Source organism: Sorex fumeus, unplaced genomic scaffold (genome assembly GCF_029834395.1).
Source record: "Sorex fumeus unplaced genomic scaffold, SorFum_2.1 ptg000095l, whole genome shotgun sequence".
Taxonomy (NCBI): domain Eukaryota; kingdom Metazoa; phylum Chordata; class Mammalia; order Eulipotyphla; family Soricidae; genus Sorex; species Sorex fumeus.
In genome coordinates, this window is record NW_026606152.1 from 1,501,983 (window position 1) to 1,517,097 (window position 15,115).

At 66.2% G+C, this 15,115-nt stretch overlaps 2 protein-coding genes across 4 annotated transcripts; both read left to right on the top strand.

Moving 5' to 3' along the window:
- The first annotated feature begins 43 nt into the window (after window positions 1-43).
- On the top strand, window positions 44-5,405 carry ENTR1 (endosome associated trafficking regulator 1). Of its 3 annotated transcripts, none has more exons than XM_056132946.1 (10): window positions 44-214; window positions 279-428; window positions 2,127-2,192; window positions 2,429-2,571; window positions 2,655-3,059; window positions 3,302-3,375; window positions 3,558-3,669; window positions 3,766-3,828; window positions 4,088-4,227; window positions 4,747-5,405. In XM_056132946.1, exons 1-10 carry the CDS (start codon window positions 145-147, stop codon window positions 4,856-4,858), a joined length of 1,335 nt encoding a protein of 444 aa, XP_055988921.1. In that variant the 5' UTR covers window positions 44-144; the 3' UTR covers window positions 4,859-5,405. The 3 variants fall into 3 exon arrangements, with proteins under 3 accessions (XP_055988921.1, XP_055988922.1, XP_055988923.1); XM_056132947.1 differs by having other exon boundaries at window positions 45-214; window positions 2,462-2,571; XM_056132948.1 differs by lacking the exon at window positions 2,127-2,192 and having other exon boundaries at window positions 46-214; window positions 2,462-2,571.
- Window positions 5,406-6,409: 1,004 nt separating this feature from the next.
- SNAPC4 (small nuclear RNA activating complex polypeptide 4) lies at window positions 6,410-15,095 on the top strand. The gene is made up of 23 exons (XM_056132676.1): window positions 6,410-6,549; window positions 7,040-7,086; window positions 7,652-7,795; window positions 7,877-8,002; window positions 8,072-8,150; window positions 8,248-8,329; window positions 8,767-8,871; window positions 8,971-9,043; window positions 9,133-9,297; window positions 9,899-10,046; window positions 10,144-10,250; window positions 10,474-10,568; window positions 10,737-10,831; window positions 11,056-11,135; window positions 11,220-11,585; window positions 11,665-11,748; window positions 11,831-12,011; window positions 12,247-12,317; window positions 12,419-12,487; window positions 12,619-12,646; window positions 13,012-14,330; window positions 14,776-14,878; window positions 14,978-15,095. Exons 1-22 carry the CDS (start codon window positions 6,420-6,422, stop codon window positions 14,869-14,871), a joined length of 3,690 nt encoding a protein of 1,229 aa, XP_055988651.1. The 5' UTR covers window positions 6,410-6,419; the 3' UTR covers window positions 14,872-14,878; window positions 14,978-15,095.
- The last annotated feature ends 20 nt before the right edge of the window (window positions 15,096-15,115 follow it).

Consider the following 15,115-nt stretch of genomic DNA (forward strand, 5'->3'; position numbering starts at 1 on the left):
GTCGTCACTTCCGCTTCCGCCGGAGCCCCGCCCCCGCGGCCTCCGTTCGGGCGCGCGCTTCCGGTACGCGGAGCGGGAGCGGCGGCGGCGGCCGAGCGGCCGGAGCCGGGGCCATGCGGCGGCCGCGGCCGGGCTAGCCGCGCCATGTCCGGCTACGCGCGCCGCCCGGGCGTCCCCCCGTTGGCGCGGGCCCGCAGCCTCGTCGTCCCGGACGGTGAGCGGCGGCCGGGCCGGGCAGGCCCCGCCCGGCCGGGCGCTGAGTGTCCCTGTCCCCGCAGCTCCCGCCTTCTACGAGCGCCGGCCCTGCCTGCCCCAGCTGGACTGCGAGCGGCCCCGCGGCCGCGACCCCGACCCCGGCCCCGGCCCCCGACCCGCCTTCATGTGCTACGTGCCCGGCCCCGCGCTGGCCTCGGCGGCGTCGGACGCAGGTGAGGGTCGGCCGCCACCCCGCAGCCCACGTGCTACCCGGCGACCCACCCCGTGTCCAATAGTGACTGACCGCGACCGCACACCCCTCGGACTGACCGGTGACCACTAACACGTACGGACCGCCCCACCCCCACCCGCACACACCCCCGGACTGACTGGTGGCCCCACCCTCCCCCCACCCCATACTGACAGTGACTCCACACCCTTATTCTGTACTGACCACACCCGCGGTACTGACCAGTGATCCCACACTCCCCTGTACTGCCCGGTGACTCCCCCTCCCCAGTACTGACCAGTGACCCCCACCTTACCCCCCTGTACTGACTAGTGACCCCACGCACACACGTACTGACCAGTGGCCCCACACCCCCCGGTACTGACCAGTGATCCCACACTCCCCTCATACTGCCCGGTGACCCCACGCTCACCCCCCCCCGCCCCCCCCTACTGACCAGTGACCCCCCCCACACACGTACTGTCCGGGAGCCCCACACTCCCCCACCCTCCGTACTGCCTGGTGGCCCCACATTCCCCAGTACTGACCAGTGATCCCACACTCCCCTCGTACTGCCCGGAGACCCCACACTCCCCCCCCCGTACTGCCCTTTGACCCCACGCTCTCCCCATACTGACCAGTGACCCCCCCCATACGCACCTGTACTGACTGGGAGCCCCACACTCCCCCACCCCCGTACTGACCAGTGGCCCCACACCCCCCAGTACTGACCGGTGACCCCCCTCACACCCCCTCCCATACTGACCAGTACCCCCCCCCCACAATGACCAGTGGCCCCATACACACGTACTGACCAGTGATTCCATATCCCCAGTGCTACCCGGTGACCCCACAACGCCCAGTACTGACTGGTGACCCCCACACTCCCTCTCCCCCCATACTGACCAGTGACCCCACAATCCCCCTGTACTGACCAGTGATCCCACACTACCCTTTACTGGTGAACCTACACTCCCCCAGTACTGCCCAGTATTCCCCACACTCAGTCCGTACTGCCTGGTGACCCCATACTCCCCCTTGTACTGCCCAGTGACCCCCACACTCCCCCTGTACTGACCAGTGACACCACACTTCCCTCCCGTACTGCCCGGTGACCCCACACCTCCTGGTACTGGCCAATGACCCCACCCCCCTGGTATTCAACAGTGACCCCACACTCCCCCCATACTGACTGGTGACCTCACAGGCCCTGGTACCAACCAGTGACCCCTGTACTAACTGGTGACCCCACTTCCCCCCTGTACTATCTGGTAACCTCACACTCTCTTCGTACTGGCTAGTGACCCCACAATCCCCCCCTTACTGACAAGTGATCCCGCACTACCCCTTACTGACCAGTGATTCCACAACCCTGGTACCGACCAGTGACCCTACACTCCCCCTGTACTGACTGGTGACCCCACTTCCCCCCTCTATTGTCCGATAACCCCACACACTCCTCGTACCGACCAGTGACCCCACTCTCCCCCCGTACTACCCGGTGACCCCACGTTCCCCCACAAGCTGCCTCACATGCCCCCCATTGGCTTATGGTGGTCACGCCAAAATCTCAGGCTCATGGCAACCCAGGGCACTGGGGGTGTCCAGCGCCGGTGGTCCTTATGGGGTGCCTTGGAGGGTCCCTGCACTGGGCCTCAGCGACCCTCTGGGTGCCTGCTCAGGATGGCCACTGTGTCTGCAGATTTTGACTATGGGAAGGGAAAAGGTCTGAAGACGACACTGGGCCCCCTGGAGACACATTTTGGAGGTAGCGAGGTGGGGACCCTCCCTCTCCGCCTGGGTCGGAGGGAGGACCCCAGAGGGCTCTGGGTCCAGGATTGGGGATTCCCCGGGCCAGCACAGGTGGCGCCCACCTGGCCAGTTGGGCTTCAGGCTGCCCAGCTGCAGCACGGGGCTGGGGGTGGCATCCAGCCAGTGAGGGCTCAGGGCACACTGGGGACAGGAGGTTGGGCTGCATTTCCGGAAGGGCGACCCTCTGTCCAGCCACCCCGAGAGCTCCAGCCGTGCGTATTTCAGACGAGAAACTGGAAGATTTGGAAGAGGCGAATCCCTTCTCCTTCAAGGAGTTTCTAAAGACCAAGAACCTGGGGCTGCTGGACGAGGAGCCCAGCAGGCCCTACACCAAGGCAAGCTGGGCCCGCGGGGCATCTGGGGTCAAGGATCAGGGGTCGGGCCCTCCGGGCTGAGCCCAGCCCTCGGCCTTCCGCAGGGCGTCCCGGGGCACTCCTTGGGCCTCGGCCTGGATTCCCCAACTTCCCAAACCATGAGCTACGGCCTAGAGTACCAGCAGTCGTTTTTCGAAGACTTGACGGGGGCTGGCGACCTTCTGGATGAGGACGATGACGACGATGAGGACAGCTGGGCCGGCGCCTACCTGCCGGTTTCCCTGGAGCAGGCCCGGCCCGCACGCGCAGCCGCCAACACGTCCCCCCGCAGCGAGTATGTGTCCTTCTTCTCCCCATCCGAGCTGAGCCCTGGGCCCGAGTGCCTGCCCTCCTGGACTCTGGGGGACCCTGACGCCTGCATCTCACCCACGGGGAGCCCCGGCGACTTCACCCACAGAGAGTCCCTAGGAGACCGGCACCTCCGAGCGCTGCAGATCAGCTACGAGGCAGTGAGTGGGGGCCAGCGGGATGAGGGGCTTCCCTCTGGGGCCCCGGGCAGCCCTTCCTTCGGCGCCTGGTCCCATGTTCCGAGTGGAGACTTGAGCAGCACCTGCATTCAGGAGGGCCGAGCAGCCCGGAGCCCAGCGTCCTGTCAAAGGACAGAGCTGGCGGCCGCCTCCTGCCCAGCCGCACCTGCTCCAGCCACAGCCTGGCACGGCCCACGTGTAATCAGGGTTTTCTCTCTCTACAGCTGAAAGAGGAAAATTCTAAGCTCAGAAGAAAACTGACTGAGGTTCAAAGCTTCTCTGAAACTCAAACGGAAATGTATGTAAGCTCTTAGGCCGCTCCCCGGGCTCCGCGTGCCTTGGCCTGTGTCCCAGTCACTTGCGAATCTGCCCCTCCCAGGCCCCTGCGCCTGCTCCTTCAGGGCGCCCAGGGCCCTCATTCGATTGGGGCCGGCTCAGGGGAGCCCCAACTTCTCACCCCACCCTTTCTTGTGTGCTGAGGGTGAGGACGCTCGAGCGGAAGCTGGAGGCGAAGATGGCCAAGGAGGAGAGCGACTACCACGACCTGGAGTCCGTGGTCCAGCAGGTGGAGCAGAACCTAGAGCTGATGACGGTGCGGTGGCGGGGGGGGGGGGGGGGGGGGGCTCATGGGGGGGGGGGGGCAAGCGAGCTGCAGGGCCCACATTGACTCTGCTCTCTCTTGGGGCAGAAACGGGCCATGAAGGCAGAAAACCAGGTGCTGAAACTGAAGCAGGAGATGAGTCTGCTCCAGGTAACTGCGCTCTGCTGGCTGCGAAGCGGGTTCCGGTTCCTGAAGGAAACGGCATGGCACCTACACTGGGACCCCCGAACAGTTTACATGGGACACTCGGACACTCCTTCCCCCCCACATCCCCACTCCCGCCAGGCAGGTCTGACTCATCCCCCTGGTATGGGTCTGATCAGTCGCCCAGGTATGGGTCTGACCACCCCCCTCAGGTACGAGTCTGACCAGCCCAGGTACAGGTCTCTGAACCAGCCACCCCCCCTAGATACAGGTCTCTAACCTCAAGCTTGACAACGAAGCCCTGCGCTCGGGCGAGGGTGCCAGCCTGACAGTGGTGAGGCAGAACACGGACACGGCTCTTCAGAATCTCCGCCTGGTCATGAGCAACGCACACACCTCCATTAAGTGCGTGTCTGCTGGGGCAGCGGTGCCTTTACTCCACCTCTGGGAGGGTTCACCCACCTCCTCTGGTGCGACTGGCCTGAGGTCCTGAGATGCAGATTTTGAAAGAATCCTAACGAGGAGACACTCCCTGACCCCTTCCGGGCGGCGGCGCCCAGCAGGGCCTGGGCAGTGATTAGTACCGGAGGTGGGCTGAGTCCGGGTCGCCTGTGGGTGAACCTAAGGAAGACGCTTAAAGTCTGCAGTTTGGCTCCAGAACAATCATACAGCAGGGAGGGCGCTTGCCTTGCATGGGACTGACCCGGGTTCAATCCCTGGGACCTCAGATGGTCCCCCAAGCACCAGTGGGAATGATTCCTGAGTACAGAGCCAGGAGAAAGGCCTGATCACGCCGGGTGGGACCTAGAAACCCCAGTCGCAGCTGTGGCTCTGAGGGGGTTGTGCTCTGCAGCGCCTCCCTGGCACAGGCCACTCGGTGCTTCTGAGCACCTGAAGCTGCTCCTAATGTGCTTGTTGTTGTAGGCAGCTTATTTCTGGAGCTGAGAAGTTGAATCTTGTTGCTGAAATCCTGAAATCCATAGACAAGATTTCTGAGATCAAAGAGGAGGAGAACGAGGAGGAAGAAGAGTCTTGACTGCTTTTGGCTGGGAGCTGTTCCCATCCAGACTTGCTCCTGAGCGACCCGGATAGAACGCCGTGATCCGCAGGCTTTCCTGTAGTGTTCTCGTAACTGCCCTTCCATCACCGAGAGTAGTACTGTGGGCAGCCGAGTGTGGTCCTGATAAGCCATTTGTTGGGGTGAGCTTGTGAATCCATCAGGGCAGCCAGCGGCCTTGGAGTTCAGCTTGAAAATGGCAGTTTAAGTGTCCTGACACCCTGCAGACTCCTGGGTAGAAAGAACCACGGACCAGAGTGGGCTGGGGCTGGGCGAGGTCCCCCCCCTTCTCACAGCCAGCCCACCTCAGTGCAGGCACAGGTGTGCCGCCAGGTGGCCTTCAGATCCCAGCACTGCTGCTGACCCAACGCAAATGGCGTTTTGTGCACCTGTTGATTCAGCCGCTGCCCCCATGGAGGTTCCTGCGCACGTGCCTTCTGGCTGTCTTTCTGCAGCTAATTTAAGTACACTTCTTTTCCCCTCGTTTGCACTGACACCTTACCTAATAAATTCCGCCATTTGTGCACACAAACATGTAGTCCGTTCTTTGTTGGGCAGCTGTGCTGGAACCTGGCTGTCCTAGGCTGCTGGGGCTGTGGATCCTGGTCAGGAGAGGCTGACCAGGTCCCTTCTCTTGGAGCACGCCTAGGGTCTTGTGCTTAACACTAAAGATATTTGGATGATGCAACCACTGTGCTCTGAGCTCAGGTAAAATTGCCACCCAGCCCTGATGACCACTGGTCATTGGAGTGTGCAGGGAAGGATGGGGGAGAAGTCTGAGCTTCTGCCTCAGCCGAGCCTCCAGAACAGGGAAAGTTGGGGGAGGGGGGTTTCTATGGGGAGCAGGGAGAGGTCTGGGGGAGGGGCCTGGTGGGGCAGCAGGGAGGGGCCTGGTGGGGTGCAGGGAGGGGTGCCCGGTGTTCTACAGCTGCTGGGTCGGCATGGGCAGGTGCCGCACGACCAGGCAGGGCGCAGAAGGCACCCCCGGGAGCATCCCGGTGCTCCCCGGGTCTGATCCTGGAGTCACTCGGTCTGGGCAGCGCTCAGACCCACCCTCAGACAGGCCGGGGTCACCGCAGGGTCACCGCGAGGAGAAGCGGATCCCGGGGCGCCCGCGCGGGGGCAGCACCAGCCTCCGGCCGTCGCTTCCCGGCGTGCCCCGCGCCAGGGGCGGGGACTCCCTGCACGGGGCGGGGCTTCCCGGGGCTCGGGCGGGACTTCCGGGCCGGGGAGGGGCGGGACTTCCGGCTGACAGCGCCGAGTCCGGAGCAGCTACCGGCGTGGGCCAGTCGCGGCGTGAGTCGGTGCGGCGGCCGGCGGGTGAGCGCTCCCGGCAGGCGGGCGGGCTCGAGGCGGGGCGCGTTGACCCCGCGGGCGCCGTGCGGGGGCCGCGACGCTCCTGCCCAGCGCTCCGCGCCCGCCTGCGTACAGGCTCGGGCGTCTCTGCCCTGCACCGCCCGGGACCCCCGCCGGGCCGTGAGCGCCGCGGACCCCCGGCCGGCCGCCTCTGACCACCCCCGCTTCGCAGGCAGGCTGGGCCATGGACGCGGCGGCCGAGAGGGAGCAGATCGCCAGGGAGATCCGGGAGCTGGAGAGGATCCTGGACCCCGGCGCCACCGGCCTCAGCGTGGACGTCTCCGATTCGAGCCTCGGGTCGGATTCTGACGCCGGTACTTCCCCGAGCCCGGCCTGCTTCGGCGCCCAGAAGCCGGGCTGTGTGGGCCTGGGCCTCCTGCAGGCACCAGCGCGTCTGCTCAGTGCGGCCCTGTGTGTGTCTGTGTCTGTGTGTGTGTGTGTGTGTGTGTGTGTGTGTGTACTCTGCCCGGCGGGGTTTGTGTGTGTGTCTGTGCCTCTGTGTATCTGTGCTCTGTCCCTGTGGGGTGTGTGTGCGTATGTGTGTATTCTGCTTGTGCGTGCATGCGTGTATGTACTCTGCCTGGGTGTATGTTCCTCTGTGTGTGTGTGCACGCACACCCTGAGTGTGTGTGTGCGCTCTGTCCAGGTGTGTGTATGTGTGTGCACTCTGCTCATGTGTGTGTGTGTGTGTGCGCGCGCGCGCACGCACGCACGCACGCTCTGCCTGGGGTTGGGTGTGTGTGTTGTGGGGCTGTTGCCTGCTGTTCTGTATGTAGCCCCCACACCTTGTGCTTGTGCCCGCAGATGCGCCCCCCAGCGAGGACTCAGACGCGGCAGAGCCCCGGAGCTCAGTAAGTTCAGGCCCACAGAGATGGCCCCAGTGTCAGTGTCGGGGTCTTCGTTGTCCCCCAGAACAGCCACTGCTGCTGACTGGACATCTGGGTGGTGCAGTGGGGACAACACAGTCTTCCCTATGGTCCCCTTGTGTGGACAGTCGACGCCCTGGGACTTCACCGGCGACCTTGGTCCACTTGGGATACTTGTCCGCACGCTCCCGTGGGGGCTGTGCAGTGATGCTGGACAGAGCTCAGGAGCATGTGTGCCCTCCACAGAGTGGGCAGTGGTTTCCAGTTTTTTCTGTTTGGTTTTTGGGGCCGGTCCTAGCAATGCTTGTGGTTTAGTCCTGGTGGGCTGACCCTGTGCTGTCTTGGGCATGTGGGCAAGGCTGCCAGCTGCCCTGCCCGGTCTCTCCGGGCTGCGCCTGCGGCAGAGGGACAAGCACATAGTCAAGGCTGGGTCAGCCCTTCCGCCTTGGACCGGACGTCCTTCCATGGAGCAGAGTCGGAGGGGTGCAGAGGTGGCCAGGCTGGGGAGCCCCGTTTGTTTTTAAATCCTTAAGTTCCTGTTTGTGCCCAGGAGGAGGAGAGATGGGGGGGAGCCCAGAAGACCCTCGCTGAGGACCCCGAGACGTGTCTGCAGCTGAACCTGGTGTACCAGGAGGTGGTGCGCGAGAAGCTGGCCGAGCTGAGCCTGCTGCTGGCCCAGAACCGGGAGCAGCAGGTAGAAGGGCCGGGCACCGGGACACCATGACCAGCATGCTCATGACTGGCCCCTCACTGTGTGCCTGTGCTCTGTCCACAGGAAGAGATCACGTGGGGCCTGGCTGGCTCCAAGGGCCCCCGAGTGAAGGACGGCCGCGGCCTGCCCCCGAACATGTACATCGGCCACTTTCTGAAGCCTTACTTCAAGGACAGGGTCACGGGCATGGTGAGTCCGCTGGGACGGGGCTGCTGGGCACCCCTGGGGACTGTCCCTGTGACACCGTGTCCCCGACAGGGGCCACCCGCCAATGAGGACACGAGGGACAAGTCTGCCCAGGGCATCAAGGCGTTCGAGCAGCTCCTGGTGACCAAGTGTAAGTGCTTGTGCTGGTGCCACCCGCAGCTGCTGCTCTGCCCGCCTGGTGGGGGGCCAGGAGGGGCCGTGCGGGAGCCCGTGTCCTGTCTCGGCAGGGAAGGGCTGGGAGAAGGCCTTGCTCCGGAAGGCTGTGGTGAGTGACCGTCTGCAGCGCCTGCTCCAGCCCAAGTTACTGAAGTGAGTCCCGGCGGCAGAGACCAGGCGGGCTGGTGCGTGACCGCAGGGCTGGGGCGGGAATGGCCCCACTCCCGGTCCCTGCTGGCCTGGCCCTCTCCCTGGGGTCTGGGAGCCGCGATTACCGGTATCGCTCGTAAGGGCTTGGTGTGTGGTCGGTGGAGGGCTCCTGTGAGGCTCGGGTAATGCCAGCTGGGTCTGAGGTGCCTGGCTCAGCTGGAGGTCACTGCTGCAGGCCACACCCAGCCTGCTCCGGCTCGGACTCTGGGTGCCAGACGCTGGATGGGGACGGGGACTCCCAGCTCAGAGCCGGGGGCGCCGGCTCCATTGTGACATCTGCAGATGGCAGGCTCGGGTTCTTGTCGCCCACGGGCCGGCAAGCGGGCACTGGAACCAGCCCCCAGCTTGCCACACCCACGGCCCTCCTATGCTGCTTACAGACTCGAGTACCTGCAGCAGAAGCAGAGCAAGGCTGGCAGCGAGGCTGAGAAGCTGGCCCTGGAGAAGCAGGCTCGGGGGGCGGAGAAGGAGGTGCAGGAGATCAAGTGAGCGGGCTGGCGGGAGGACGTGGGGGACGTGGGGCGGGCAGGGGGCTGGAGAAAGATATGCAGGACGTGGGGGTCAGCCCCGTCTCCGCTCCGCAGCCAGCTGCCCGAGGAGGTCCTGCTGGGGCACAGGCTGGACAGCCACGACTGGGAGAAGATCTCCAATATCAGTGTAAGTGGGCAGCACGTGGCCGTGCTGGGTGGTGCGTGCCCCTGACGCCCAGCCAGCGGGCACCACAGCACAGCCCATCTGTGGTTCAGTTTGAAGGGGGCCGCAGCGCTGAGGAGATCCGGAAGTTCTGGCAGAACTGTGAGCACCCCAGTATCAACAAACAGGACTGGAGCAGGCCAGAAGTCGACCAGCTGATGGCCATCGCCGCCCGACACGGGTACCTGGAGTGGCAAAAGGTTGCTGAGGAGCTGGGGGTAAGGCCCTTCTGGCTGGGAGGCCCGGGGGTCCCGGAGCAGGGCCCCACACTGGCTGCTGTTCTTGGGGCCTTGATGCTGGGGACCTGTGCGTCCCCTTGGAATCTGCCTGTGCCCCGCCGGGGGAAATTACCAACACTTTCACTTGTTGTGACCCCCCCAAGCTCGGATTCAGTGCCCAGGGCTTCTGTTCCTCGCCTCCTGGGGTCTCGGCTACTCATCCTCCTGGGTGGTTTGTCAGCTCTCCTGCCCTGACACCGCCCTCCCTGCTCGGCATCCCGGGTCTGTCCCTGTCCCTTGCCCTGGTTGTTGGTGCTGCCAGGATGCCTTGCCCGGGCCTGGCTGGCCATGGCATTGCCTCCGGTGGTGGGTTCTGCTCCGCAGTCTCCGTCCCCAGAGCACCGTGATGCTCGTCATTTTAGAGGCTGCCATCCATCCACCCTCCCCATGGCTCCACACACAGAAACGTGTGGGTTTACAGACAGGCACCCGCAAACACGTGTACACGTGTGCACCTGCCCATCCTCCCAGGGCACGCAGGGCACACACAGACCCTGGGTGGGCCTTGGCTGTCCCCGCTGAGCGCCCGCCTGCCCCGCAGACCCACCGCAGTGCCTTCCAGTGCCTGCAGAAGTACCAGCAGCACAACAAGGCGCTGAAGCGCAGGGAATGGACAGAAGAGGAGGACCGCATGCTCACGCAGCTGGTGCAGGAGATGCGTGTGGGCAGCCACGTGCCTTACCGCCGCAGTGAGTGGGGGTGCCCAATGCCAGGGGGCGCCAGAGTGAGGGCCTGGCCACAGGGGTGCTGTTGGGCCCACACCACACCCCGGCTGCCTGTCCGTAGTCGTCTACTACATGGAAGGCCGAGACTCGATGCAGCTCATCTACCGCTGGACCAAGAGCCTGGACCCACGCCTGAGGAAGGGCTACTGGGCCCCCGAGGAGGACGCTGTGAGTCCTCCCGAGGGGAGGGCCCGTGCTGTCCTGCCCCGAGGGCCCCATGTTGTCCGGTCTAAGGACCCTGTGTTGTCCTGCCCCAAAGGGCCCTGTGCTGTCTTGCCCAAGGGCCCCATGCTGTCCTGCCCCGAGGGCCCCATACGTGTCCCCGCCACAGACCCTTCTCCTGCTGGGGTCGGAGCTGTCGCAGACGGGCTGCTTCTGGCTGTGCCCACAGAAGCTGCTCCAGGCCGTCGCCAAATACGGGGAGCAGGATTGGTTCAAGATCCGGGAGGAGGTGCCAGGCCGGAGCGATGCCCAGTGCCGAGACCGGTGAGTGGGGCCTTGGGGCGTCGCCGGGCTGGAGACCAGCCAGCTGCTCCCATGGGCCTCGTGTCCCGGCCCTGCTGGGGCTGCGTCAGGCTCCTGCTCTGTGTGTTTCGGGGTCCCCCACACCCAGCGTCTGCCCCGAGGCCAAAGACCCTCGCTTGTCATCTGTAGGTACCTCCGAAGGCTGCATTTCAGCTTGAAAAAGGGCCGGTGGGACTGCAGGGAAGAGGGGAAGCTCCTGGAGCTCATCGGGAAATACGGCGTAGGTGAGCGCAGGCCGGGCGGGGGCACCAGTAGGGTGCCGGACTGAGCCCTGGTGGCCGCATGTGAGGCGGGCTCTGTGCTGCTGCTGAGACCCCGATGTTGGATTCTGATTGGCTTTCGGTCATTGTCACTGGGGCAGCAGGAGCCTCCTGCAGCGGCCTTTCTGGGGGGTGTCCAGCCCAGCCCGTCAGGCCGCTGGGCCACCTCGCTGCTCTCTGCTCTCCAGGCAACTGGGCAAAAATCGCGTCTGAGCTGCCCCAGCGCACGGGCTCGCAGTGCCTTAGCAAGTGGAAGATCATGGCCCGGGTGAGCCCGCGGGGCGCTGGCCGTGCAGGGAGGGGGCGGGGCGACCTGCCGCTGCTGACCAGCGCGGCGCCTTCGCCCCGGCAGAAGCAGAGCCAGGTGCGGCGGCGGCGGCGGCGGCCCCGGTGCAGAGTGCGCTGGAGCTCCAGCTCCGACAGCAGCATGGACAGCAGCATGGACAGCAGCGTGGACAGTAGCCACAGGAGCTGTGAGGACTCGGAGCCAGAGGAGGCCCCACAAGCCAGGACAGGAGGCCCGGCCCAGCACCCTGTCCCAGACCTGGCCCTGTGGGTGCCCGCCCGGAGGGGCCTCGCTGAGCGGGGGAGTGGACGGTTGGCCAGTGCCTCCAGCCCAGCCCCTGGTGGCAGCCGCGGAACTGTGCCCACGGCCCCCGGGGCATCCCCTGGCCCCACAGACTTGAGCCCCGAGAGCCGAGAGGAGCTGGCGGACAAGGTGGGTCAGAGCCCCGAGCTCATGGCTGGGAACAGGGGGCACACTCCTGCGGTACCCAGCAGCCCAGGGTCTCCTTCAGAAGGACCAGTGCCAGCAGAAGGTGCCGCGGGAGACGGTGCTGCGCGTGCTGGAGAGTAACACGGCAGCCCGGCGCCGGATGCTGGTACCGGCTCAGCCCGGGGCGGGGGGGGGGGGGGGGGGGGCGAGGGAGCCATTGGCTGAGCCCAGGACCCATCTCCTGACAGAAGCAGAAGCTGAGCAGCTCTGCCCGCCCGTGTGTGCCGCAGCCGTGGCCCAGGGCTCTCCAGGGGGGGCGCACCCTGCACCAGAGACTCTTGCACCGCCAGCTGCTGATGGCCGTGAGCCCATGGGTGGGCGACGTCACGCTGCCCCTGGCACCTCACAGACAGGCCCTGCGCACCGAAGGTCTGGCCCTGCAGGGAGAGGGCAGGCCAGGTGGACAGGAACAGGGGAGGGTCTTGACTCAGCACCTGTGTGGTCATCCCTCACCCCCAGGAGTAAGCCCCAGGCAGCACCGGCTGTGGCCCAAAACAGAAAAAGTGGGGGGACCCAGCGCTGGCCTCAGCCTCGGGCCAGCTCGCTGCCCTCGGGGCGGGGGGGAGGAGGCCCCCAGGTCTCAGCGCCTGGGTTGTCCCCACAGCTGACAGCGTCCGGGTGCAGCTGCAGGATGCCCGCCTGCCCAGCACGCCGGTCTTCACACTCCTCATCCAGGTGTGGCCCCAGGGCCCCGGGCAGGGGGCTGGCAAGTCCTGGGCTCGGGCTGGGGCCCGGGGGCTCTGCTCCAGCACGCTGACCGCACGCTTCCCGACCAGCTCTTCCAGATCGACGCTGCCGGCTGCTTGGAGGTGGTGCGGGAGAGGAAGGCGCCAGCGCCCACACAGGTGACGCCACTCCCCGCCCGCTCCTCAGGCCCCTCAGCTGCTCCCAGAGCCTTTGCGGGCTGCTGCCTCACGGGGGGTGGGGAGGGACTGTGGGAACGGAACCTGAGTCGCTGTTCTCTCCCCTCCTGCAGGTGCCCCCAAGTACCCAGGACAGCCCAGGTACTTCCGCTTTCTCTCCCTGCCCGCTTCCTCTCCCTGCGCTGTCCTCGGGTGGGCGGGTGGAGGCCACACAGCCTGGCCCCCGGGGCACCCCCGCTGGACTCCCCGTACAGGTAGGGGAGTGAGGGCCACACAGCCTGGCCCCAGGCACCCCACTGGACTCCTCGTAGTGTCCCATGTTCCCCGTGGGCCAAATCAAAGCAGGTTTGTCCTGGGCTGGGGGTTCTCCCCACCGGGTACTGGTCCCGGCCATGTCCATGGTTTCCACTGTCCTCTGTTCCCGCACCCACTGCTCTGTGCCCAGCGGGGACATTCCTTGGTGTGGCCGTGTCCAGTGCTCACTGCGTACTCTGCCCTCCCTGTAGGTGGCTGCTCCCCACAAGTGCCCGCCCGAGAGGCCTCAAGGAGCAAGCCCAGAAGGGCCGGGGCACCCCAGGCTGCAGCCCCCGCTCCGGCTGTGCCCTGCGGGCCACGGCCCAAGCTCAAGACTGTGAGCGAGCTGCTGCGGGAGAAGCGCCTACGGGAGGCACGTGCCTGCAGGGCTGCCCAGGGCCCCACACTGGCCGCGCCCCTGCTGCTCACCCTGGCCGCCCCCAGCACAGTAGGCCCCAGGCAAACAGAGTCGCCCTCCCTGCCACAGACCTCAGGGCTCCCAGCCTGGGCCCCCAGCCAACTCCCGCCGGGGTCCCCCAGCCAGTCCCAGGTCCCCACTGCGTGCCGGAAGCAGGGACTACCCGGACCACCGCCCTTCCTCCCGGCCACCCCCAGCCCTGCACAGCCGCCTAGCCAGGTTCTGGGCATGCCCAAGGCCAGGCCCCACAGGGCCACCAGCGTCCCCTTGCCCGTCACCTGGGTCTTCGCTACTCAGGGGCTGCTGCCTGTGCCCACCGTGCTGGGCCTGCCCAGGCTGGCAGCGACCTCTGACCCCAAAGGACTACTGCTCGCTCAGCTGTCGCCCTCGCCCAATGCCCCTGCCCCAAGCCAACCGCAACCACCTCTAGGCAGCACAGAGCCAGGGCCAGAGCTGCCCAGGACTGATGCTCCCCAGAGCCCTGAGGAAGGGGGACAGGACCGGACACGTGCCAGAGAGGCCCCTGCAGACCCGGGACCCTCTCCCACAGCCAGCCACCCCACTGCCGAGCATCTGGGCTGTGGGCTGCCACCGGCAGGCGGAACTCCAGCCACCACCCAGGGACCTCAGGGCTTGGAGAAGCCCCCCCAGCCTGGACCGGAGAAGGGGGCTCTAGAACTGAGCCTGCTGTCTCTGGAGACTGAGGCTGCGGTGCGGGAGTGGCTGGCCGGGCGGCGGGGGGTATGCGCGTCCCCCTTGGGTCGCCTGCTGCCCTACCAGCCCCCGGCCCTGTGTGGCCTGCGGGTGCTGACTGGCCTTCTCCTGCACAAGGCAGCGCTGGAACACCAGGCCGCCTCCCTGCTACCCAGCAGGGCACTGCCCACTGTGCTGGCAGAGGTGCGGGCACGGCTGCAGTGCAACCCTGCCTACCAGCTGCTCAGGGCCCGCTTCCTGGCCGCCTTCACCCTTCCAGCGCTGCTGGCCACACTGCCCCCTCGCGGCGTCCCCACCACACTGTCGAGGGCTGACCCTGAGACCGAGGAGGAGGAGGAGTACAATGAGCATGGGGAGATGGAGTCCCTGGCCAGCCTCAGAACGACCACAGCTGGAGAGGTAGGCGGTGTCAGCCGACCCCGCCTGCGGGCAAGCCCCGCCCACCCCATGCCTGACTCCACCCACCCGTGTCTGGCTTGGCCCACGGTCCCGCCCCACGGGAAGGGGCACTGGCCAGGGCTGGGCAGCCTTCGGAGGAGGAAGCGGTGGGCAATGTGGTTCTAGGCAGGAATCTCAGGAAGTGGGGAAGGGGTGTCCCCTGGGAGCACTCACACCCATCTTCCAGAGGGCTGGGTGCACTGGGGGGGCCCACCCAGGATGCTGTGTGGCTCCTGGCCTCTAACACCATCCCAGCCCTGGGCAGGGGCCCAGGCAATCTCCAGCGGACCACGCGCTGCTCACGCACACACCTGGCCTGCATCTGGGCCCTGTGCAATGGGCCTGGTGCATGTCCCTGCCTTGGGCACGGGCCAAGTGTCCTGACTCCAGCCCCTGGCCTCTGCAGAGCGCACTGGACGCTGCCCCTGGCGCCATGGAGGCCTGTGACGATGGGGATGAGCGGCGGAGCAGGCAAGCCCGTAAGCGCAGGAGGCTGGTGTGAGCACTGGGTACGTTGGGACCCTCAGGCAGGGCGGGGGAGGGGGCCTGGAGGTTCTGCCCCACCTGGTGCCCACGCTCAGACCTCACTGTCCCTCTCTGGACTCCAGGAGCCCGGCCCTACCCCTCAGCTCACCGGAGCCTGTGCACGGGACTGCACCTGGGACTGCACCTGCAGCGTGGCAGCTCAGCATTCGGGACTGCCGGCACAGGGCACCACTGCTGGCTGAGGTGGCCCTTCCCGCCGG